Source organism: Mustela erminea, chromosome 11 (assembly GCF_009829155.1).
Source record: "Mustela erminea isolate mMusErm1 chromosome 11, mMusErm1.Pri, whole genome shotgun sequence".
Classification (NCBI taxonomy): domain Eukaryota; kingdom Metazoa; phylum Chordata; class Mammalia; order Carnivora; family Mustelidae; genus Mustela; species Mustela erminea.
Window position 1 is genome coordinate 22,061,543 of NC_045624.1, and position 26,492 is coordinate 22,088,034.

The following is a 26,492-nucleotide window of genomic DNA, read 5'->3' on the forward strand; positions in this document are numbered from 1 at the left end:
AAAAAATGAAACAAGATAGGATCAGGAGGGAGACAAACCATAAGAGACTCTTAATCTCACAAAACAAACTGAGGGTTGCCAGGGGGAGGGGCTTAGGGAGACGTTGGTGGGGTTATAGACAGTGGGGAGGGTATGTGCTATGGTGAGTGCTGTGAAGTGTGTAAGCCTGACGAGTCTCAGACCTGTACCCCTGGGGCAAAAAATACACATATATTAATAAAATAGTAAAAATTTTTAAAAAGAGGGATAGTTTTAAAGAAATTTTTTAAAAAATCAGTGTTGACAAGAACATAAAGAGATTAGAATCTTTACACTGCCAGTAGAATTATAAAATGGTACAGTCACATTGGAAAAGTTTGAGAGTTTCTCAAAGTGTTAAACATAGAGTTACCAGATGACTCAAATTTTACTCCTTGATATATACCTAAGAGACCTGAAAACATATGTCCACACAAAAAAATTGGTACATAAATATCCATAACAGCATTATTCATAATAGCCAAAAAATGTAAACACAAATGTCCATCAATAGATGGATGGAAAACCAAAATAAGGTATATCCATCGGTACAGTGGAATATTATTCAGCCATAAATAACAATGAAATACTAATACATGCTACATCATGAATGAACCTTGAAAGCATTATGGGAAGTGAAAGAAGCCAAGCACAAAAAGCCACATATTAGAGGCACCTGGCAGACTCAGTCGGTGGAGCATGTGACTCTTGATCTTACTGTTGTAGGTTCAAGCCCCATGTTGGGTGTAGAGATTACTAAAAAATAAAAAAATTTTTTAAAAGCAATGTACTGTATGACTCTGTTTATATGAATGTCCAGAATAGACAAATCCATAGTACCAAAATAGATTAGTGGTTACCAGGGACTGAGGGAAGGAAGGATCAGGGAATCACTGCTAATAACTATGGGGTTTCTTTATGGAATGATGAAATGTTCTGGAATTAGATAGTGATGAGGGCTGCATAACCCCATGAGTATACTAAAAACCACCCTATTAAAGGGTGATTTTTATGTTGCATAAGTTACACATCAATAAAAAGCCCATAAGAAATCAAAATGTTTGATAAATGTGTATCCACTTAAAAACCTATTGTCATGTTTTACAGAAATTAAATTTCCAATAGAAACGTAAATCTAGTTGCTTGGCACATTTTTGTACTTCGTGAAATAATTATACTAAGCAAACATAGTGTGTTTCACTCATTCTCAAGAGGTCCTACGTAGTGTAAAAAACTTACCAGCAGAAACTTTTGTATATTCTCACATTGAAAAAACCACACACACGGGGCACCTAGCTGGCTCAGTTGGAAGAGCATGGAACTCTTGATCTCAGGGATCGTGAGTTGGAGCCCTACACTAGGTGTAGAGATTACTAGAGAAAGTGAATTTTTAAAAACCCACGGGTGCCTGGGTGGCTCAGTTGGTTGAGCGACTGCCTTTGGCTCAGGTCATGATCCCGGAGTCCTGGGATTGAGTACCACACTGGGCTCCCTGCTCAGTGGGGAGTCTGCTTCTCCCTCTGATACTACCCCCTCTTGTGTGCTCTCTCTCTCACACTTCCTCTCTCTCAAATAAATAAATAAAATAAAATAAAATAAAATAAAATAAAATAAAATAAAAACCCACACAGACAATAAAGACAGTCTGGTAGCTGGAGCTATCAGCAGAGCTCTCAGCTTCCCTGGGATAAACAAAATGAATAAACTGACCCTGGAGTGAGATTAGCATGCCAGAGGGTCTGGAAGTGCACTTGGGATCAACACCATGGAAAGGAGGGGAAGGAAGCATGATAGGGCAGGGGGAGAAGGTGGACGGTGATGAACTCTCAAGGTTGGCCCCAGGGAACGCCAAAGGAACTTCAAAGCTGGATGGCCCTTCAGCATTGTCCTAAATTGGGGCAAGAAGGCTGGGCCTTTTATATTATCACTTTTTTTAAAAAAGATTTTATTTATTAATTTGACAGAGAGAGAGATCACAAGTAGGCAGAGAGGCAGGCAGAGAGAGGGGGGGAAGCAGGCTCTCCGCTGAGCAGAGAGCCGAATGTGGGGCTCAATCCCAGGACCCTGGGATCATGACCCGAGCCTAAGGCAGACGCTCAACGACTGAGCCACCCAGGCGTCCCTGTATTACTATCTTGATTAGTCCCTGGATACAGGTGCCTTGGGGAAGGCAAATAGCTTCTTTCATTCTAGGAACTCCTAAAGGAACTGACAGCTGAGGGCTTCTTGCTGGTGGTACTCCCAATGACTATAGGATATATTTAGTTCATTCCTAAAGGCAGCTCTGGATGGTGCATCACTACCTCCACAACCTATGCAAGAATGCTTGGGAAGAAAACTAGCACTTACCAAGAACTACGTATCAATCATTTGCATAGACATTATCCCATTTAATCTCATAACCAGAGGTTACTCAATCTCAAGGCCACATACCTAATGATGTTAGTGGGAGGAGGAGCCATACCTGACTCCAAAGCTCTTTCCTCCATATCACATTTGCCAAGGGACTCTGGAAATTAGATGTTTCAGAAATATTTATTGATCCATGTCTTAAAATTGGCATCTTTGGGGCGCCTAGGTAGCTCAGTTAAGCCTCTGCCTTCGGCTCAGGTCATGATTCCAGGGTCCTGGGATGGAGCCACACATTGTCCCCGGGGAGCCTGCTTCTCGATTTCCCTCTGCCTGCCACTCCCCCTGCTTGTGCTCTCTCTCTGTCAAATAATAAAATCTTTCAAAAATTTTTTGACATCTTCCTGGAGTACCTGGCTGGCTCAGTGTGGGGAGTGGGCAACTTTTTTTTTTTTAATTTTTATTTATTTATTTATTTATTTATTTATCAGAGAGAGAAAGCGAGCACACAAGCAGGCAGAGTGGCAGGCAGAGGCAGAGAGAGAAGCAGGCTCCCTTGAGCAAGGAGCCCAATTCGGGACTTAATCCCAGGACCCTGGGATCATGACCTGAGCCAAAGGCAGCGGCTTAACCAATTGAGCCACCCAGGCGTCCCTGAGTGGGCAACTTTTGATCTCAGGGTTGTGAGTTTGAGCCCCATGCTGGGTGTAGAAATTATTTAAAAATAGAATCTTAAAAAAAAGAAAAAACTGACATGTTCTCAACATCTATTATCTACCAGGCACTGGGAAGTTATAGAAAAAAGACAAAATTTCTGCCATAGAATTAACAGGCCACATGAGGTCAAGAATATAGAGACAAGTCAGCATGTCCCGAATTTCTCTTTAGCCACATTCAGCTGACTGGGTACAGGAGCAGAGTTGTGGAGAGTTGAACTCAACTGAGATGGAAGTTCCACCAAATGAGTACTATAAGGTAAGAGAGGTTAAAGGAAAATTTGACAGGATATTCATGAAAATGTATCATTTTTCGCTTATTTATTTTGTCTTTTATTATGACATTGTCAACTATACTCAGTATTAGAAAGAATATAATGAACTCCCATGAGTCCATCCCCCAAATCCAACAATTAAAAACATTTGCAACCTCCTTTCATCTATTCCTCCACATACTTTCTCTTCAAGAACCTTTTTTTTTTTAAGATTTTTTTTATTTATTTGACAGGCAGAGATCACAAGTAGGCAGAAAGGCAGGCAGAGAGAGAGGAGAAAGCAGGCTCCCCGCTGAGCAGGAAGCCAGATGTGGGGCTCGATCCCAGGACCCTGGGATCATGACCTGAGCCGAAGGCAGTGGCCTTAACCCACTGAGCCACCCAGGTGCCCCTCAAGAACTTTTTTTAAAGGGGCACCTGGGTGGCTCAGAGGGTTAAGCCTCTGCCTTCAGCTCAGGTCATGATCTCAGGGTCCTGGGTTTGAACCCCACATCGGTCTCCCTGCTCAGCAGGGAGCCTGCTCCCCCCCCCACTCTCTGCCCGCCCTCTGCCTACTAGTGATCCTGTCAAATAAATAAATAAATAATTTAAACAAACAACAAAAAAAGAACTTTTTAAAAAGATTTTATTTTTGGGGCGCCTGGGTGGCTCAGTGGATTAAGCCGCTGCCTTCGGCTCAGGTCATGATCTCAGTGTCCTGGGATCGAGCCCCGCATCGGGCTCTTTGCTCAGCGGGAGCCTGCTTCTCTCTCTCTCTCTCTGCCTGACTCTCCGCCTACTTGTGATTTCTCTCTCTGTCAAATAAATAAATAAAATCTTTAAAAAAAAAAAAAAAGATTTTATTTTTAAGAAATTTCTACAGCCAACATGAGGCTCAAACACACAACCTCGAGATCCAGAGTCTTATGTTCCATCAACTGAGCCAGCCAGGCACCCTTCTCTTCAAGAATTTGAAAGCAAATCCCAGACATCTTACCAATTCACCCATAAATACTTTGAGACATATCTCTCATAAGTCCTTTTTTTTTTTTAAGTGAGGACTTTTTTTTTTTCAAGATTTTATTTATTTGAGTGAGAGAGAGAGAGAGAGAGAGTGCACAGAGAGGCAGAGTGGCAGGCAAAGGCAGAGGGAGAGGCAGAAGCAGGCTCCCCACGGAGTAAGGAGCACAATGCGGGACTCGATCCCATGACACTGGGACCACGACCTGAACGGAAGGCAGCTGCTTAACCAACTGAGCCACCCAGGCGTCCCTGAAGTGAGGACTTTTAAAAACCATAATCAGAATGCCTTTATCACCTATGACAAACTAACAATAATACTTCAATCTTAACTAATTCTCAGTCCATGTTCAAATTTTGCAAAGAAATGATAATAATGATTGGCAATGAACTTAAGCTGGCTAAGGAGAGAAGGAACAAGGGAGGCTCTGGAGTTAGGAATCCTGGAAAGGTGGCTGGATCAGGAGACTGAAGGTCCTAGGGGTGGGCACATTATTGCAGTTAGAAGCCCTCAGGGAGTGAGCTGGAGGGGTTGGAGGTGGTCCCACGTTCATCTGGGTCTGTGGTTCAGTCACAACAGTCTTCTTTTCCAATTGATTAGATGAGACCAACTCCTTCCAATCTAATAATCTCTTTCCCACAATCTCATCCATGTTAACTCCACCCTGACGGTCCCGGGACAATCTGCAGACGAAATGAGGTCCTCCTTGCACACACTTGGCACTCCTTCAGAGCCCTTCTAATCATAATCTCAAAACTATAGGAACACGTGTCTGTTTGAGATATCACTCGGTTCAGATCCGTCTTTGTTCACTGCTGTCACTGCCAACGCTTTGGACAACGTCAGCAGGGCACGCTCCATAAATACTTGTTGGACAAAGGAGGGAGGGTGTTCAATAACGGCAAATGCCACAGACTTCTAAACCCACCACGGTTTCTAAGAAAGCTTCTAAATTACTCTCAAGTGACGGGGGCCATTTCCTCACTTGTAAAAGGATATAAGGTAGGAGGGCCATGTCAGTTAATTACTTTAAGACTAAATTTGGCCCCTCCTCACTGTCGTCTTGGAGAAACAACGCTCTAAAAACCCCTTATCAGCCCCAATCCGCTCGTGCATAAAGAAAACGATTAATGTGGGTTTAAACACCAGGGGCTCCCGTGGTGGTTTACCTCATTCTAGAGGGTTTACCTAGTTCTAAGATGGCCACGAAGGAGTAGGCCCCGCGGTCAGATTCTCCGAGTCGCGTGGGCAAACGCGCGGGACCGCGCCTCCGGAGGAGGATCTTAACCACGCAGAACGGAAGTTCCTGAGCCTTCAAACCCGCGGGGAAGCAAGTCGGCAACGGACCAAGATGGCGACGCCCAGTGAGGGGCAAGCTTTTGCCGCGGGGGTTGAAAAGAATTGGGGTGCAGTTGTTCGCTCCCCAGAAGGGACGCCCCAGAAAGTCCGGCAGCTGATAGATGAGGGGATTGCCCCGGAAGAGGGAGGCGCGGAAGCGTGAGTTCGCGGGTCTATCGTGGCTCCGGCGCCGGCGGATTGGATAGGGTTTGGGGAACGCAGGCCTGGCGGGGGATCCTTTGGGTGCTACTCGGTTGGCGGGGATGGCTACGTCCCGGACTGTGAAGGAGAATGGGTTTCCTACATTTACTCGGCTTTAATCTTCTCGGGATGTACTGCCTTCCGCACCACGCGCGGAATTTTGCCCCCAGACAGGTTTTGGAGGGAAGGAAATAAAAAAGAGGACCGCTAACTGAACATGCACCTGACGTCTCAGTTGGGTTTCTTCAGCTTTTCTTGAGCCTTAGATACCTTTGGCAGCCTGATAAAGCTTATGAATCCCTTCTCAGAATATTTTTAAGTGTATGAATTAGTTTACATGGGATTACTAAAAAAACAGTTACGTTGTAATGCAGTTATCAAGATAGTAGAATTTAATAAGTGATGCAGTGGGGTGCCTGGGTGGCTCAGTCAGTTAAGCGCCTGCCTTCTCCTGGGGTGGTGGTCCCAGGGTCCTGGGATCAAGCCCCTCTTAAGGCTCGTTGCTGGGCAGGGAAGCTGTTTCTCCTTGTCCCTCTGCCCCTCCCCCCAGCTTGTGTGTGCTCTCTCTCAAATAAATAAAGTCTTTTTAAAAAATAAAACAAAATAATAAAAAGTGATGCAGTAACATGGTTCATTATTAAAGAGTTATCATCTAGGAATGTCTGTGAACTATCATAATTTTGAAGTAATCATAAGCATAAATGACATTTCAAACGTGCAACCTTAATGTGGTGACAAAATATCTGATTTCCATTGGTTACATACTCACAGTTACTGCTGATGGTACTATATTTTGTGGGTTTTTATTACTTTCATTCATAATTGAAGGAAATGCTAAATTTCAGTTTAGAGGTTAGTAACATAAATGTCACTTTTTTCTCATCCAAGTTTATGGATCCTCTCAATTTCTTTAAAGAACCACACCTCCCTGAGGCTCTCTGACTCTCCGTGAAAGTCTTTGAGTTTATTTCTTTTGAGTTATAGTAGTTGGTGTAACCCTTTTTTTATTAAAATGACTTGTCCTCAGTAGTTCCTCGCTCTGCCTCCCACATGCTGTTGAAATTCCTTTCACTGAAAATAAGATAATTGTTTTGTTGGGGTTTTTCTCCTTGAATATTTTTCATAAAATTGCCTGAAGATCTTTACTTTTTTTTTTTTTTAAGATTTTATTTAGTTATAGGACAGAGAGAGCACAAGTTGGGGCGTGGCAGGAGAGAGGGAAAAGCGGGTTGCCCTCAGAGCAGAGAGTGGGATCCGGGACTGGATCCCATGACATTTAACCAACTGAGCCAGCCAGACACTGCTAAACATCTTTACTTTGATTTGAGTTTTCAGATTAGTTCTTTTTTGGAGGAGTGGGTACGAAGAGTCGACCCAGGTAGAAATATCAAAATTATTCTTCCTGTGTTAAAAGACTTAAATATTTCTAAGGTGGTTCAAATTGTATAATGTATAGACGCCTTGCGTCTAATTTTGTGTTTACTGAAATTGTGTGAAATACTATTGGAGACCAGTGAGTGAGCTAGACCAGTTTGCTGGTATAGATTAGTAGGTATGGTCAAACTGTAAAGAGATTTGAATGCCAGACTGAACAATGTGGATTCTATTTAGTCAGTATTGTGAAACCATTGATAATTTTAAGCAGAGGAATGACATAACTGAAATGATTTTTAGAAAGGTTAAAATCTAGTGTGGCGTGATTGATGCTATTATGTGCCTCAAAGTGAGGTACAAAATGTTTGGGCAAAGTGATGCTCTGGAAGGATTACCAAGAGTTCTGCCACTTTATTTTAGGAAAGACACATCTGCCACATTCCAGTCAGTTAATGGATCGCCCCAAGCAGAACAGCCTCCATTGGAATCTACAAGCAAAGAAGCCTTCTTTAGCAGAGTGGAAACATTTTCTATATCCTTTTTTCTTAGGTCATGTGAGCTGCACTTTCTCCCTGCTCCTGGAACGTTACTCCTCCCCTTACTCTGATGTTTTAAATTCAAAATTAAACTTGGTAGGGGGCAACTGGCTGGCCCAGTGGGTAGAGTGTACAATTCTCGATGTCAGGGTTGTGAGTTCAAGTCCCATGTTGGGCATGGAGCCTAGCTAAAATTTTGAAAAAAGATAACTTGGTAGGAAATTTTATAGGAAAGGTAGCATCATAAAATGTTATTCCTCAAAGGAATATTTGAGATGACCTGACATCGCTTCTGGGTCTTTTGACAACAATCAAGTGTTGAGATGACCTGAACTTTTCACAGAAGAAAACACTAAGAACTTGAGAGCAGAAGAAATAATTAATAACACTTTAATGTAACATGTTTTCACATATATTATCACATTTGATCGTCCCCTTAAGCTTGTGAAAATAGATATTATTATTTTTATACTTATTCACAGAAGAGGAAACAGTTTCGGGTAGGTTATGTGACTTGCCTCTGGTCAAGCTGCTGGCAAATGGCAGAGCCAGGGTTACAGCGTAAGGCTATTGGTACCTAAACCTAATGTTTGTTTGTTTGTTTTAAGATTTTATTTATTTATTTACAGACAGAGATCACAAGTAGGCAGAGAGGCAGGCGGGGTGGTGTGGGGTAAGCAGGCTCCCCACCAAGCAGAGTCCAATATGGGGCTCGATCCCAGGACCGTGAGATCATGACCCAAGCCGAAGGCAGAGGCTTTAACCCACTGAGCCACCCAGGTACCCCAAAACCTAATGTTTTTTGAGACTGCCTACTACACTTCCTGTCTCTTTCCGTATTTTCCTCTGTATATTATCTATTATTACATAACGAAATTACACTACAACTTAGTAGTTTAAAACAACCAACCACTTATATCACAATTTCTGTGGGTCAGGAATGTTGGTTGGATCCTCTAGTTTAGGGTCTCTCACAGGCTGCACTCGAGATGACAGTTGACCTGTACTCATCTTCGAGCTCCACTAGGAAAAGATGCACTTCCAGGCTCACTCACGTAGCTGTTGGACTGAGGGCTTCAGGTCTCTAGTGGCTGTTGGCTAGAGACCTCCCTACGTTCCTTGCAAAATGGGTCTCTCCACACAGACATTTCACAACATGGCAGCTGGCTTCCATCAGAGCCAGCAAGGGAAAGCATGAAAGAAGCTAGACTCGTTGTGACCTGATCTCAGAGGTGACATCCCATCACTTTTGCCCTTTATTCACTAGAGTGATTTTTTTCAAAAATACGAAACGATTACTGACTTGCAGACTTTGTTGCATGGGTTACAGAAAACTTCCTTTCTGAACTACTTGTAAGTTGCCAGAGTGATCCCTCACTACCCGCAAATGTTTTCCTACAAACAAGGACTTTTTCCTACAGAACTGCAACACAGCCATCAAAATCAGGAAGTTTCACTTAATAAATTACTACCATCTAACCCTCAGCCTCTAGTCATTTCAACAGTTGTCTTAATAACATTCTTTATAACAAAAGGAACCAGTTGAGATTCCTGTTTTTCCTTGAGTTTCATGATTGTGATGCTTTTTGAAGATGACAGTCCCGTTGTTTTGTTGAGTGTCGCTCCCATCCGTCTGCTCTTTCCTTCCAGTTAGATTCAGGTAGTGTAGGAGCCTCCCAGAATGGCGCTGTGTCCTCATTGCATCTCATCACGTGGCACAATGATTTTGACTTATCCCTTTCCTGGCAGTGATTCCTTTGAGCACTTGATTCAGGGACTGTCTCTCATCTTTTCCACTGTAAAGTAACTCTCTTCTTTCTTTGTAATTAAAAAGTGCTTTGTGCAGAGGTGCTTTGAAACTACACAAATATCCCTTTCCTCATCAAACTTTGTTAAGTAGTAATTTATTCATAGCAGCCTGGGCTGCTTTTTTTATTTAGTGAATTATAATCCATTACTGTCATGATATGTTTTGATACTCCAGTGATCCCTGATTTGCTAAGTGGGGGCCCCATGGGGATGTTCTTTCCACCCTACTTGGCTTCAACACCTCAAGGTGAGCAGCCCCTTTTACCCACCTTGGGAACTGACACCTGGCCCTGAGCTGCCTCCCCTCACCCCCCTGGCTGTCCTTCTTGCTCACCACTTGATGGCTTTATGAATAAATTGCTCAGGAAGAGGACGGTATTTTAAACATCCTTCTACTGCTGCTCCTTGGAATAATTCCTGATTTTTAAATCATCATTTTTTAAAAGATTTTATTTATTTATTTGACAGAGAGAAAAAACAAGCACAAGCAGGGGTGGGGCAGAGGGAGAGAGAGAAGCAGGCTCCAGGGGGCCCGACATGGGGTTCAATCCCAGGACCCTGAGATCATGACCTGAGCCAAAGGCAGACACTTAGACTGAGCCACTCAGGCACCCATAATTCCTGATTTTTGCTTGGTACTTAGAACCATTTTCTTTGGGTCTTTTTCGTTTTCAGCGGATATGAATTGATCACCACTTTAGATGTGACAGTCATATGTAACACAGCTGGTTAAGTAATTCTGTTACTTTTATTTTATTTTATTTATTTATTTACTTACTATTTCTTTAAGAAGATTCCCAGCTTGGAGCCCTTTAACGTTCATATCTAAATTCTGTTTTCTAGCCTTCTTTCTGTTTTCTAGCCCTCTTTTGCTGAAATTGAAACATTTTCAAATTCTTACATTTTGAACATATAAAATACACAGGGCTTTGTAGAGAAAAAATTCATAATTGTTCCCCTCTGGTCATTTTTCAAACAACTTTCATTATTCTGTGAGGTATGTGTGCTTTAAAAGTAGTTTTTTCACACTTTTCTTAGTGCTTTTCCTCTTAATCTGTTTATCCCCATATATACAAAAGAATGAGTTAAAGTTTTAATTTCTGACTTACTCATTTTAATATACCTGCAGCATGTTTTTCTTAACATGAATACTCTCTGAAATGGGCAGGTAAGCCCTCCGAGCTGTCTCCACTCGTCTGTGCGAAATACGGCTGGGTCACAGTGGAGTGTGACATGCTGAAGTGCTCCAGCTGCCAGGCTTTTCTCTGTGCCAGTTTACAACCAGCTTTTGATTTTGACCGATGTGAGTATAAAGCACAAATTATACTTTCCTCCATGTTCACAGATACTAGACGAATTTTTCCTGAAAGACCAGTCACCAAAAAACAAACAAACAAACAAAAAACAGTCACCTGTGTTGGATTGAAGAATGTGTACTGTCTCATAGATCAAGGTGAATTTGTGATTGTCTTCATCTTAATTATTAGCTTCAGTTACTATTTTTTTTAACGAAGCTACTTTAGAGTGTACCTGACTTTATGCATTCTGAAGAACTAACAGCAGGGTATGTTTACTTTATGGTTCCAAAATATATACTCAGACAAAGAGACAAAGCACTTTGATGAAGCCTGGTGCTTGGAAATACCCTGCCTTATAAGGTACATGCAGTCTCCTTTGTTCTTGATCTTAGGATCTTGCTCTAGAACTTGTTCTGTGAAAAATATTAAGATTATATAGTGCTAATATTTTCATATCTTTTAACATTATCTTAGTCATTTTTGTTTTTAATTCTGTCTGTATTCTTAAAAGTTCTTGGCCATTTGATTTTGAATCTATATAACGTTTTCTAATTCAGTACTCCCTTTGTGGGTTTCAGATAAGGACCGATGTGCTGAGCTGAAGAAAGCCTTGTGCACCGCCCATGAGAAGTTCTGTTTCTGGCCAGACAGCCCCTCCCCAGGTACTCATTTCCAGGATCTCCCATTTACCATGTCTTCTTGGTTATTGCATTTCTAGTATTGCCTGTATCTTTGTGAAAATCTAGTCTTTGAGGTTTCTTTTCTTCCTTTCTATTTGTGCTTTTCAAGAACTTAAATTCATCCACTTGTTATTACTAAGCTTTATTATAGGCAATCAGCATGCCTATAGCTCAGCCGTGTAGACATTATCCTACATAATTCTCACAGGGGCCCTGGGAGCTAGATTCTTAACCCAGTTTTGCGGGTGAAGAAACAGAATCAACTGGTGAGGAGGCAAAACTATGGTTTTATCTGATTTCAAACTGTCTGCTTTTCCCACCATAGCAAGCAATCATGTTCTCCCCAGGTTTCCGTTGGTGCACTAATGGTGGCAGTTAAAGGGGGTTCCGTAGCTAAAGCAGACTTACAGGAAGCCAGATGAGCGTGATTACAAACATAGTTTATCACAGTGAAATGACACATTGTGACAACAGCACTGAAGCTAAAGACTGCCTGTAGAAGGGCCTTGAAAGGCACATGCCCTTCAATCTGGTGATTTTGTGATTGTCTTCACTCTAATTATTAACTTCAGTAGTTCCTTTTTTTTTTTTTTTTTTAGAACTAAGCTACTTTAGAGTGAACCTGACTATGTATTCTAGGAAACTAACATCAGGGTATGTTTTCTTTATGATTCCAAAATTTATACTTAGGCTAAGAGACACAGCAGGTTTATGAAGCCTCACACTCTAAAATGCCCTGCCTTATAAGATACATAATAGCTCCTTTGTTACTGATCTTCAGATCTTGATTTAGAACTTGTTCTTTGGGGGTGCCTGGGTGGCTCAGTGAGTTAAAACCTCTGCCTTGTCTCAGGTCATGATCCCAGGGTTCTGGGATCGAGCCCTGCATCAGGCTCTCTGCTCAGCAGTGAGACTGCTTCCCCCACCCCTCTGCCTGCCTCTCTGCCTACTTGTGATCTCTGTCTGTCACATAAATAAATAAAATCAAAAAAAAAAAAGAACTTGTTCTGTTAAAAATAGTATGGTGATGCAGTTGCTAATATTTTTATATTTTGAAGTTATTTTAGTTATTTTTCATTGTGTCTGTACCCTTAAAAGCTCTTGGCCTTTAAGTGTTTGTATGCACAAAAAGCCCAAAATGTAGTAACAAGTGGGATTTTTTTTTTAAAGAGTTATTTATTTATCTTTTTGAGAGACAGAGGTTACAAGTAGGCAGAGAGGCAGGTAGAGAGAGAGGAGGAAGCAGGCTCCCCGCTGAGCAGAGAGCCCGACATGGGGCTCGATCCCAGGACCCTGGGATCATGACCTGAGCCGAAGGCAGAGGCTTAACCCACTGAGCCACCCAGGCGCCCCACAAGTGGGATTTTTAAAAAAAGATTTATTTACCCATTTTAGAGAGAGAGAGTGAAAGCATATGCATGAGTGGGGAGGGGGATAGAGGGAGAGAACCTTCCAGCAGACTCCCACTGAGTATGGAGCCTAATGCAGGGCTTGATCCCATGAGCCTAAGATCATGACCTGAGCTGAAATCAAGAATCAGGCGCTTAGGGACGCCTGGGTGGCTCAGTTGGTTAAGCAGCTGCCTTCGGCTCAGGTCATGATCCCAGCATCCTGGGATCGAGTCCCACATCGGGCTCCTTGCTCCGCAGGGAGCCTGCTTCTCCCTCTGACTCTGCCTTCCACTCTGCCTGTGCTTGCTCTCGCTCTCTCTCTGACAAATAAATAAATAAATAATAAAATCTTTAAGAATCAGGCGCTTAATTGACCAAACCACCCAGACACCCCAGCAAGTGGGATTTTTAAATATTTCACTGTTTGGGGCACCTGAGTGGCACAGTTGTTTGGCTCAGGTTGTGATTTCAGGGTCATGATTTCGAGCCCTGCGTCAGCTTAGCTCTCAGCACAGAGTCTGCTTGCTTGAGATTCTCTCTCCCTCTACCCGCCCCCACCCCGCTATCTCTCTCAATAAATCTTTTTAAAATAAACAAATATAACTTTTACTGGTCACATAGGCTTATTCCTGCTGAGTAACCAGCCTCCACAGCAGAGCCCTCCAGAGGGCTTACCAAGACCAGGGGCAAAACTTCATGCCTGCAGACATTAGTGCCATGCAGGTGTACCTTTTGTTTCAGTAGGACAGCTCAGGCCAATTCCAGGGTCACTGATGCCTGGGAATATTCCATGAATGACCACTAAGAGGAAGAAATAGATTGAAAGTGGGGGCGCATGGGTGGCTCAGTCAGTTTGGTGTCTGCCTTTGGCTCAGCTCATGATCTCAGGGTCCTGGGATAAAACCCCGAGTTGGGCTTTCTGCTCAGCAGGGAGTACTCTTCTCCCTCTCCCTCTGCCCCTGCTTGTGCTCTCTCTGTTGCTCACTCTCTCTCAAATAAATAAATAAAATTTTTTAAAAAGAGAGGGGGGATGCCTGGGTGACTTAGTCATTAGGTCTCTGCCTTTGGCTTGAGTCATGATCCTGGGGTCCCAGGATCAAGCCCCTCACTGGGCTCTCTGCTCAGCAGGAAGTCTGTTTCTCCCTCCCCACTCCCTCTGCTTGTGTTCCCTCTCTCTCTCTCTCTCTGTCAAATAAATAAATAAAATCTTTTAAAAAAATAAAAAAGAGAGATTCAAAGTATCTATAGAGTGCCATTTACTGATAATGAAGGGAAGATAAAAAGGGACTATTAAGGAATAATGTTCTTAAAGTGAAGATGATGTGTAACGAGGAGATTCTGCTGTTGGCCTAGCTATTTCACTGTGTAGTAGGACTGACCTCAGTCCCATGAGGATGTAAATCCTCCCAGTATACCCAGTCCGGGTTTTTAGGATCTGCCCAGGACTCTGTTGGTGGTTCCCAACTCTTATTACTATACACTATGATTTCTTGGTCCACCTCCTTGCCAACCTCTAACTCCTATCCTGACTTTTTTTTTTTTTTAATTTGACAGAGATCACAAGTAGGCAGAGAGGCAGGCAGAGAGAGAGGGGGAAGCAGGCTCCCCACAGAGCAGAGAGCCCCACTCGGGGCTCGATCCCAGGACCCTGGTATCATGACCTAAGCTGAAGGCAGAGGCTTTAACCCACTGAGCCACCCAGATGCCCCCTGACTTTTCTTTTGAGCTTGACTCATTTTCAACTATCTTCTAAACATTTTCATGTAATGACTTGTTGTAGGCACCTGGAACTCAATATATACAAAACTGAAGTCTTCATTTTAGACCCAAACCTTACTTCTCATAGATTTTCTCCATCTTAAATGGTACTGACCCCGCTCCCCCAAGTTATCCTAGCTAGAAACCTGGACATCCCCTTAGATGCCCTTCTCAATCTATCATCACCACCCACTCCTGTGCATTATACCTCCTAAATAGATCTCAAATGTGACCTTTCAATTATACCACCCTTGGTTTTTTTCTTTCCAGAGACTTTAGTGTGAAGAGAGGAAGACCTAAACTATTTTTACTTTAATGCTTGCATTTATTAAGCATATGTAATAAATAAAATTTTGAAGTAATTTTTTTCTAACATTTACCAACCTAAATTAAATCCCTTTAAACATTTTAATTTATAATTACTAATTTACTGGACTGATTATTTTGAACACATCAAACACTGAAGTACTGAATACTCACATATGTTAATTATAAAACATAATTTTAACTTATGTTAAACATAAATTTAACTTATGTTAAAACATTTTCATGGTGGGTTTAAAATCTTCATTGCTCTTTTGCCTTCATCAGTTTTTACTAATATTTTCTTAGGATTGTAGGCATCAGACCAAACCATAAATTGGAAAGTGACCAGAAAGATGTTGGTACCTGGTTTTTTCTCCAAAGTTTTGTCAAACCAGAGCCACTGGTCATCAGAACATGTTTCCTTCTTATTGTTAAACCTCACTTGATTTTTTGTTTTATTTTTAAATTTTTATTTATTTTTTTTAAAGATTTTAGTTTGTTTGTTTATTTGTTAATTTATTTTGAGAGAGAGAGAGAGAGAAGACAGAGAGCAGGGGGAAGAGCAGAGGGAGAGGGAGGAGAAGGGGGAAAGAATCTCAAGCAGACTCTCCCGCGGAGCGGGGAGCCCAACCTGGGGCTTGGTCTCACAACCCTGAGATCATGACCTGAGCCGAAACCAAGAGCTGGACACTCGGGGTGCCTGAGTGGTTCAGTCATTAGTAGGTCATGATCCCAGGGTCCTGGGATTGAGCCCCGCATCAGGTTCCTCACCTGGCTAGAAGCCAGCTTCTCCTCCTCCCGCTCCACCCCTGCTTGTGTTCCATCTCTCACTGTGTCTCTCTCTGTCAAATAAATAATATCTAAAAAAAAAAAAAAACCAAAAAACAACAGTTGAACACTCAACGCACTAAGCCATCTTGGTGCCCCTTCAACTTGATTTTTTAAAATCCATATCTTTTTTGTTGGTTGTAGTTTTTTTATAATTGGACTTTCCTAGTAAAATGATACATCTTTTTAAATCGATGGCAAGTGTCTTGACATATTTGGTTACTTGCAACAGCTTTTAATAATTTGAGAATATTTGGGGCACCTGGGTGGCTCAGTCATTAAGCGTCTGCCTGCGGCTCAGATTATGATCCCAGGGCCCTGGGATTGAGCCCCAAATTGGGCTCCCTGCTCTGCAGGAAGCCTGCTTCTCCGTCTCCCACTCCCCCTGCTTATGTTCTCTATCTCGCTGTATCTCTTTCTGCCATATAAATAAATAAAATCTTTTAAAAAAATAGTTTCAGAATATTTAATAACATTAGAGACCAAAATCTGGTTGCTAATGATATAATAAACGGTGAATAAAAGTGCTATTTTTACTGCTTTTGTACCTCTTAAGAACAAAAGTAGAAGAGATTTTTTCCTTTCTCTTTTTCTTTTTTTTTTTAACGCATACTTACAGTTGAGGGATAATTGACATAAAATAAACTGCACATATTTAGAGGTACAGTTTGGTAAGTTCTAACATATTTGTATGCTTTTTGAAAAAAATTTTATTTTTTGAATAGGCAGAGAGGCAGGCAGAGAGAGGGAGAAGCCGGCTCCCTGCCCAGCAGAGAGCCCGATGTGGGGCTTAATCCCAGGACCCTGAGATCATGACCTGGGCCAAAGGCAGAGACTTAACCCACTGATTCACCCAGCCGCCCCAAACAAATATCTTTATTAACTAAAGTCAGTGGTAAATATTAGGATTCACTCTGTTGTACATTCAGTGAATTTTGATTATATATATATATATATATATATATATATATATATATATATATAATGACCCGTATCCACCATGACATTATTGTATAGAACTGCCTCACTGCCCTGAAAATCCCCTGTGCTCTACCTGTTCATTACTCTCTCCTCCCCTCCTCCTGAGGCAGGAGGCAACCACAGATCATTTTACTGTCTTCATAGTTTTATGGTTTCCAGAATGTCATATAGTTGGAATTCCACAGCATGCAGCTTTTCAGACTCTGCTTCTCTCTACATAGCACTATATATTTAAGGTTCCTCAGTGTCTTCTAGAATTCACTTTTTTTCATTGCTGGATAACGTTACGTTGTATGGACATGCCACAGTTTAATGTTATTGCATTCTGTTTTGTTAAAATAACTGGTTTATAAATTAGGTAAATGATAAACTGATTTCAGAACCTAAGAAGGGGTCATAGCTATAGTTTTAAAGCTATTGCCTAAAATACAATATTAGGTTTTTGCTGGACACAAGGGTCCAGACAGCTTGATCCCTGTTTTAGGAGCTTAGATATTGTTGGGGAAAAAAGTCTATGTATATGAGATATTCAGTAACAAAAGGGTAACAACAAAACAAAAGTAAAGGAGCTATAAGAAACTAGGAATTTGGGGTGCCTGGGTGGCTCAGTGGGTTAAAGCTTCTGCCTTTGGCTCAGGTCATGATCCCAGGGTCCTGGGATCGAGCCCCGAGTCAGGCTCTCTGCTCAGCATGGAGCCTGCTTCCCTGCCTGCCTCTCTACCTACTTGTGATCTCTCTGTCAAATAAAAATAAAATCTTAAAAAAAATAATAAAAGAAACTAGGAATTCCCTAGTACTGTTGAAAACTAGAAAGAACTGGCAAGTGCTGTGATAGAAACTCTGTAAAAGCAGGAGCTTTTGGTCACTCACTGGTAATGAGACCTGGGTATGTTATTTTCATATTCCTTGGGTTCCTCATCTGTAGAATTTGTATGATAATAATACTATTGCACTGGATACTTTTTAAAAATGTAAATTCAATTAATTAACAAACAGTGAATCATTAGTTTCAGAGATAGAGGTCAGTGATTTATCAGTTGCATTTAACACCCAGTGCTCATTCATCATGTGCCCCCCTTACTGCCCATCATCCAGGTACCCATCCCCCACTTGCCCGGTCATTAAGAGCTTTGTAATATTGATGTTCCTTCTCTCCATCCTTCTGCCACTGGTGTCTAACAGGGATTATTACCTTAAATCACTTTAATGTCTGCTAAGCTTATTTTTTTGCATCCCAACTGACGCCTTACAATCTCTACTCTAAACTAATGCATATTATCTATAATATCACTCTTTCAGGGGTGATGATCCCAGTGACCTGGAATCAAGTCCTGCATCGGCCTTCTTGCTCAGGGGGGAGCCTGCTTCTCCCTCTACCTGCCACTCCTCCTACTTGTGCACACTCAAGCTCTTGCTGACAAATATATAAAATATTAAATAAATAAATAAGCAAATAGAATATTTTTAAAAATTATGTGAAATTTTTTAAAAAACTTTCAGTAATTTCTCATCATATATGTTAATAAAGTTGTGGTCTAGTTACTCTTTACACTTTAACCCCATCTTCTGCTCCTTTCTATAGGCACATTTTGTCCCAGCCCCGTGAAGCTGTGTAGAATTCCCCACCTGGGCCCTTCCTTTGAGCCTTAGCTTTTACACACTGTTGTTGGTCTTCAAATTCAGCTTAGCCTGACTGCTTCTGAGAAACCCTACTCGCCTTCAAATACTTTATCAATTTTATCGGTATCTGTCCCATATTGTTTTATATACATCTTTTATTTTTTACTATTTACACCAAATGATCTTCCAGTGTACTTTGTCTACAGATCGATTTGGGATGTTGCCATTGGATGAACCTGCTGTTCTTGTTAGTGAATTTCTAGATCGTTTTCAAAGCCTTTGTCACTTGGACCTTCAGCTTCCTTCCCTGAGGCCAGAGGACTTGAAAACTATGGTGAGTTTTTCTTGGCTAGCCTACAGTGGCCTTCAGTTGTCACTGCCAATTGTACATGAAGGATTTCTTTACATGACAGAGGATTTAGATTGCTATGAAGAGAACTAGTTGTTTGTCCCTCAACTGACCTTTTCCAATTTCCACCAGAAGGGCAACTATGGAGAGATTAAGTAAATGAGATCCATTGAAACTTCTAGATAGGCTTCTTTAAATGGCATTACATTCAATTTTATCCTGATTTGTTACTTAAACTATTTAGCAGAAGATACTGAAATGTGACCTCGTATGGTTTATTGCATATCATTTCCCAAAGAAAATACTACAGGAGAAGTTACAAACTCCCTTCTCCCCTGTGAATAGAAATTAGAAATGCTCTGGCCCATGTGTACTTTGAAACTGAGTATCTAGTGTCCCATTTCCTCACCCTGTAGACACGCCAAAGACAAGCTTTACTATAGGAAATAGAAGCTATTATTTTGCTTCTTCAAGTTGAGAGGCTGTTTGGATTTTAACCAAAGTTTAACTTCTGTTATTTATTTATTTAAGATTTATTTCTTTATTTTAGACAGAGAGCATGGGGGGACGGACAGGGGGAAGAGAGAGTCCCAAGCAGACTCCTTGCTGAGCACCAGGCTCGAACTCAAGACCCCAAGATCATGCCCCAAGCCAAAACCAAGAGTTGGGCACTCAACCAACTTAGCCACCCAGTTGCCCCAACTCTGTGCCTATTTTAAATGTCCCTTGTCCCTAGCCAAGGCAGCTTTTCTGTTCCCCTTGTCAGTTCTTTATTATTCTTAGAACAAAAATAAAGACCTTGGCAAGCTCTCTTGTTCTGTCAAGAAGTAAATCCAGCATCAGGTTAAGATATAAATAGTAATCTGTAGAAGTTTATAGGTTTCAGAGAAAATCTGCAATTGGTAAATTGAAAACAAATTAGAACTAAGAAAAGATTTGGTAGTTCTAGGACAACTGCTACCTTTCTCAGCAGATGCAGGGCAATTCAGAAAGCTTCTGTCTAAAACCTTATCCCTGTCCTAAAAGTGAGCCTTCCGTAATGAAGAGAATTGTCTTTGTGTCTGGGATTTCCTTCATGATTTTTGCCTTATACCATCTAAATAATATCCTCATTTGTGATTTTTGTGGTTGGAAATTTCAGTTTGTTACCTTGGTTCCATTGTAGTGCTTGACAGAAGACAAGGTCAGTCTTCTCATGCACCTGCTTGAAGATGAACTTGACCACCGAACTGATGAGAAAAAAACTGCAAGCAAATTAGGCTCAGACATCCAAGTCCACGTCACTGCCTGTGTCCTCTCTCTGTGTGGCTGGGCGTGTAGGTTAGTCCGTGACTTTGCAGGGTACATGAGCTCTGACAACATCATACACTGGCATACATCAGTCACTAATAGTATTGGAGGTTCCATGATGTATCCTGTCAGAAAAACAGACAAAACCTGAGCAAGTGGCGAGGGGACAGTAAGAATCACTAACAGAATTCAAACTCGGGAATTCTTGGATACACCTGAACTTTGGTTTGTTTTTGTTTTGTTTTTTTTTTTCACTGTCCCAGCTGAGAATCTGTGCTCTTGGAAACAGTGAAGCTCCTTTCTGTCTATAGAAAGGAAGAAAACTCTGTTGAATTCATAAAAACTACCAAAGGAAATGCCAGCTGGAGTCCTCAGGCCCCCATGTTGGTGTTCCCATTCTAGTTGCTCAATTTGGCTTAGCCTCTCTCTGGTATAGAAAACTTTTGGAACCGGGGAGGGGAGGTGCAGGGGGTACCTGGCTGGCTCAGGCGGTGGAGCACTGACTGACTTATCTCAGGGTTGTGAGTTTGAGCCCCAGGTTGGATGTAGAGATGACTTAAAAATAAAATATTTAACAATAAAAAAAGAAAGAAAGAAAGGAACCAGTCTAGACTTACTTTAAACATACTTTCTTTGATAGATTAAGGAATATTTTTCATTTAAAAGGAAAAAGTTTCAAAAGGAATAGGAGAGATTTATAAAACATAACCTTCAAGATAGTCTTGCCTTAGAGCCTACACCAAGACCCTTAGATCTTTCTCTGGGAACTTTGTGAGAGACGATGGAGTTGGGGGCCTGAGATGACATGATTCCCAGTCCACTGGGCTGTTCCAGAAATTTGTTTGGCAAGGCATAGAGTTCTCACGAATGATTACACTTAGTCCCTTGGAAATGTTACCCTTTGAGAAAACTCTCTTTTCTGTTCCTGCCTAGTTCTTCTTTGGAACCCCTGCAGCTCTCCCTGATAAGCTGTTCACAGTGTATGAGGAAGGTGGGGCTCTGGGGCTTCCAGCAGATTGAGTCCTCCATGACGGACCTGGATGCTTCTTTGGGTCTGACCAGCTCTCCCCTCCCAGGCCCTGAGGGGAGGCCGGAGCGCTTCCCTCTTGTGCCTGAGTCTCCTCGGAGGATGATGACCCGGAGCCAGGATGCCACGTGTTCCCCTGGCTCAGAGCAGGTATGGACTTAACTGGCCTGCTCGGGTGGCCTTTGTAAAAGCAGCACTCTTGCCAGAAGTGTTGTGGCAGAGAAGTTGGAGATTATCTGAGGAGGTGGGCCTCACTTCTGACCACATTGATCAGAAAACCATGTGTTTTTCTGAGCCAGTCGCAGTGCAGAAGCTAAATTCATGATTTTGTATCAAAATCAATGATTTTTTGGGAGAGTTTAGTTTTGTTGACAGTTCAGAAGGTAAATTCTTAAGATTTTAAACTGTAAAGCATTAACTTTCACCTGCTTCTAGGAAAACTGACCATTATCCGTTATGTCATCTTCTGACCCTTCTCCTTTATGTCATCTGTGTACTACTGTTACCTCTTCTTTTCTTCAGGCTGAAAGGAGCCCTGGTCCCGTCATCTCCCGAACTCGGAGCTGGGACTCTTCCAGTCCCGTCGACCGTCCTGAGCCAGAGTCTGCCAGCCCCACCACGAGAAGCCGGCCGGTGACCCGCAGCATGGGAACGGGAGACAGCACTGGCCTGGAAGTGCCGTCAAGCCCTCTGCGGAGGGCCAAGCGCGCTCGCCTCTGCTCTTCCAGCAGCTCGGTGGGTCTACCTATGTGTAGAAATCCCAAGTAGCACGCCGGGCCCCTGCCGTGTAGCACAGGGAAGCAGGCAGGATCCCTTCCTGGGGCCTGTGACTCTAAGGGGATAATATGAATTAAGTTTCAAGGTGGGACAGCTACGGTTGGGTGCCACATCTTTGCAGTGGATTCCAGAGAGGTAGTAAATACTTCAGACCCATGGGGATGGCAGTGAGATCAGGGGAACAGACCTGACCACTTACTGTTGGTTTAACACAGAGGGAATGAAGGTATTTATAAAGAGAGTCAGCATGACACAGGCAGTGTTTAAAGAGCATCAAATTGGAAATGGGGGCACTTGTGAGATTCTGGACTGGACGACTCCTGGATTGACATGGCTTCTGCCCTTCATCAGCAATGTTTCTCTTCCCCCTCTCAGGATACGTCATCCCGAAGCTTCTTTGACCCCACCTCTCAGCACAGAGACTGGTGCCCGTGGGTGAATGTCACACTTGGCCAGGAAACCAGGGAACATGGCGGAACAGAGGTAGACTCCAGTGCCACCTCAGAGCCAGGCTGGAAGGCCGTGCTGAACATCCTCCTGGCCCACAAGCAGTCCAGCCAGCCGGCCGAAACAGACTCCACGGTGAGAGAAGCCGCTGCCTGCGCATGTACAGCCCTTGCTGTTTATGGGATGAGGAACAAGAGGCAGTCCTATAATTAGCACCCTGCCTGCCCTCAGCATTCAGAAGTCAAGTTAGACTCAGGTTGGGTCCTAGAGACTCGGCATGGAACTGATTCAGTCTTCCTGCAGTTGGTTAGCATTTGGCATTCCCTCAAATTCTGGTAAATTCTTTGTCTCCTCAACTAAAATGACACAAAGTAGAGAAGGAGTGTCAGAACAGAACCGGGTGGGCAGGCAGCTGCTCCGGCCTCATGTTGCAGACCAGCTGCTTTTTCTGCCAGTTGCTGTCACTTGCGTTTGGAGCTTGGCCAGACAGACCTTAGCTGTCGGGAGCTCTGTACTCCAATCCCCAGATTATAGTTTCGTTCTGCACAGGGGACATGTTACTTTGCTCTGTTCCACAGCCCTGGGCTCGTGCACCGAGCCTCAGCTAGCTGTTGGAGTTGTGATCGCTGCTGCTTAGGGAATGTGGGTAGATGTGAATGCATCGTGACAGCTGAGAAAACAAGGCTTCACTCTGCGTCGAGGGTGCACTCGGTGATAGGAGGGTGGGCATTAAGGGATCATGGGAACTGGGTTCTCTTTCCTCTGCTGGCTCCTTCCCAAATTTGCCTTACAGCGTGGTATGAATAGAATAATTTCTGACCCCCGTCCCGTCCAAGGACAAAGTAAAATAATACTCGCCAGTAGATGTTTACAAGAAGCACTCCCAGGTTTGTGGGATTCTGCTGGAGAGAACTGTAGAATTGCTAAAAGCCCAAGAATGTACATTTGTACCCTTAGTAAGACAATGCAGATGAAGAAGGAAAAAAAATCTTCCTTTTTCCAATTTAAAAGCTTTTGAAGATACATAAAGCTATCTGAGGGCAAATGTCTGCACATATATTCTGTCCCCAGATCTTCCTGAAATAGAGTCTTAATGACTGCCCTCTGTCACTGTTTGACAAACAAGCAATCCTACAGGATTTTTGTGGGTTTTTTGTTTTGGTGGTTTTTTTCATTTCATTTTGTTTTGTTTTTATAGTGGGAGAAGTTGGCCTCATAATTGGCCCTGGGTTCCAGGACTTTTGAGATCCTTTTTGGTGGTTTGTCTTTAACCCTCCCACAGCTGCTATGACTGGAAAGTTGAGAGCTTAATGAGGTTGGTTAAAGAATCTTGATGTTAGAGCAAAGCTTATGTTGTTTTTTCAACTAAAGTTTCTTTTAACTTTGTCCCTCTATTCACTAAATTCCCCTCCATCATTAGTAAGAGCTCAGATTCTTCCCAGCCCCTGCCCCGGGACTTTTCTTTTACTGAAATACTCATCCACAAAGAGGATAAGAAGACAGTGAAAATGTCTTCTAATACCCGAAACTGGAGGTAACTTTATGGATTATCTTGCTAGATGATCATTTATATTCTCACTGAGACCCTGTGCTCTTCATTGTGACTCTCATAGGCAGAGGGAACCAAGCGTTCTGATTCTCTGAGAACTTTTATCTTTTAGTGCATTGCTTCGTCTCCCTGTAACACCATTTCTCAGAATCTCAGATCACCTCATAGGCATGATCAAGTGGCCGTGAGAATCTTCCTATTATTAGCTCTGCCGGCTATAAATGGAGCTGAGAAGTCCAGGGTCATAGTTTAAACTTTGAAAGAGTCATTTAACTTTGTTTTACCCCTTGGTCTTGGATTATACTGTTAACCCCAGCGAAGTATCATGTGAATGTGAATCCTTATTCACAAGAAATAAGGCCCTGGGGCCAGTTCAGCATCACGAATGGAAACCAGTGCAACATGTGTGCTGCACGGATGGTGGGTCCCAAGTGTCCGCCTCACACACAGAGATTAGGACAAATGCAGATACTTGGAGGGAGGACTCAAGGTGTGTTTGACAGGCTCAGAGTGTGTTAGCAGTAGTCTGACTGTAGAATGCAGGCGTTTTGATGTTTAGTCTGGTTTTAAGTGTATATTAGGTATACAAAATAAAAGTAATAATATAAAATTCACTTGTTTTTCTCAATACTAGACCCCATCCCTGTGAGAGAAATTTACAAACCAAGCCTTCAAGCTGTTACCTCACCCTTCATCTCTGTAAAAGAATTTAATCGCTAATAATGAGCTTTTCTACCTACAGAGTCTCTCGGAGAAATCAAGGAAGGTATTCCGAATATTCCGGCAGTGGGAATCGTTATGTTCATCCTGAAGCTATTCCAGCCCTTCCTGGAGAGCAGCGGAATGAGTGACTTTGAGAAATAAAGTCTGAATTCCTTTTCGGCCAGCTGATGCAAAGTTTTTCTCCGTTCCGGTTCAATCATAAGGAGCCCCTGTCCTTGCAAAAGGCAGTGAGTGTCACTGTCTACCTCTGACTGAGGGGGAGCCTGTCTCCATGCTGGGGTGGGGGCAGGTGGAGTTCAGCAAGCCCACTTCTGTTAAAGGAGTGTGGGGTTATTCCACCAGCCGGAAGACCAAGGACTTGAGCACTTTTACCCTCTTTCAGTACGCGGCAGTGTTTTGAGGACTCTTCTATCCCGAGAATATGACAGTATGTATTAATAAAACATTTGTTAAGATTCTTACTGCTGGAGAACTGCCTTCCTTCTTCCGTCAGGGCTGATACAAACAAGGCAGCCACTGAGAAAATTCCAGGGGAGCACGAAGCAAAATCAAGGTTTCAGTTTGCAGATTGGCTGCAAAGCCAAAAATTTATTCACTTATTTATGATTCTAGTCAAAGAGGTATTTCTTTTTTTTTTTTTTTTTTCTTTTTTTGGAGGTGGGGGAAGAGTAGGGAGAGACTCTCAAGCAGACAGCACTCTGGCACGGAGCCCTACACAGAGCTCGGTCTTGCAACCCCAAGATTGTGACCTGAGCCGAAGTCAAGAGTCAAATGATGACCTGACTGAGCCAGTCCTAATTTTTAAAAGGTTACGTCAGGGACGCCTGGGTGGCTCAGTTGGTTAAGCAGCTGCCTTCGGCTCGGGTCATGATCCCAGCGTCCTGGGATCGAGTCCCACATCGGGTTCCTTGCTCAGCGGGAAACCTGCTTCTCCCTCTGCCTCTGCCTGCCATTCTGTCTGCCTGTAGTCGCTCTCTCCCCCTTTCTCTCTCTGATAAATAAATAAAATCTTTTAAAATAAATAAATAAATAAATAAAAATAAAAGATTACATCATGTTGCTATCGCTCCTAAGTCAACCCTCTATGAGGCCAGTAGAGCTGTTTCCAGGTTGTGTTTGTAGGGGTGCTCTTTTGCCTTTGGCCTGAGTGTTCATGGTCACTCTCTGTGGTCCCCTTAGTGGTTGACTGGTGGGGAGCTCTCTGACGTTCACAGAAATGAGACTTTGGGCCCCAGGTAGAAGCTTTTTGTTCACTGGTGACTAAGTGAGTTTGGAGTCTGCCCTCTAGAAGCTCATATCCTCCAGGTCACCACTTCAGGAGTGGTGTAGAATCATTAACACAAGGTGTTCAAAAGGATTACAACCCTAATTCCAGGGTATAATAATGTGGGTAAATTTTTAAAATTCCACTGTAATTTTTATTTTTATTTTTTTTAATTTTTAAAAGATTTTATTTATTTATTTGACAGAAAGAGACAGTGAGAGAGAGAGAACACAAGCAAGGGGAGCTACAGAGGGAGAGGGAGAAGCAGGTTCTCCACCGAGCAGGGAGCCTAATGTGGGGCTCGATCCCAGGATCCCGGGATCAGGACCCGAGCCAAAGGTGGACGCTTAACCAACTGTGCCACCCAGACGCCCCTCAAATTTTTCTTCTCTACCTGTCTCCAACGAAAACACATTTCTTTAAAATAGGCAAAGCTCCACAAGCTTGTTTAGTGTGTGTGTGTTTCAAGTATAAATGCAAGCAGATTGTGATAGACTTGGTGTAATTCAAAAAACAGTCTCTTCCATGTGGGAGGCACCGTGCAAGCCCTTGTGTAATACACACATCATCACTACCCATCTCGGTCCT

The 26,492-nt window shown here is 42.7% G+C and overlaps 1 protein-coding gene across 4 annotated transcripts; it reads left to right on the forward strand.

Annotated features, from left to right (window-relative positions):
* The first annotated feature begins 5,619 nt into the window (after nt 1-5,619).
* On the forward strand, nt 5,620-25,098 carry ZC3HC1 (zinc finger C3HC-type containing 1). 4 transcript variants are annotated; one of them, XR_004276907.1, is made up of 11 exons: nt 5,620-5,855; nt 7,692-7,803; nt 10,769-10,919; nt 11,493-11,576; nt 18,685-18,812; nt 19,993-20,147; nt 21,051-21,294; nt 21,667-21,879; nt 22,297-22,503; nt 23,789-23,902; nt 24,660-25,098. XR_004276907.1 is itself a non-coding variant. In XM_032305288.1 (11 exons), the coding sequence occupies exons 1-11, from the start codon at nt 5,710-5,712 to the stop codon at nt 24,726-24,728; spliced, it is 1,482 nt and encodes a 493-aa protein (XP_032161179.1). In that variant the 5' UTR covers nt 5,620-5,709; the 3' UTR covers nt 24,729-25,098. The 4 variants fall into 4 exon arrangements, 3 of the variants coding, with proteins under 3 accessions (XP_032161179.1, XP_032161178.1, XP_032161180.1); XM_032305288.1 differs by lacking the exon at nt 23,789-23,902 and adding an exon at nt 10,962-11,069 and having other exon boundaries at nt 10,769-10,784; XM_032305287.1 differs by lacking the exon at nt 23,789-23,902.
* The last annotated feature ends 1,394 nt before the right edge of the window (nt 25,099-26,492 follow it).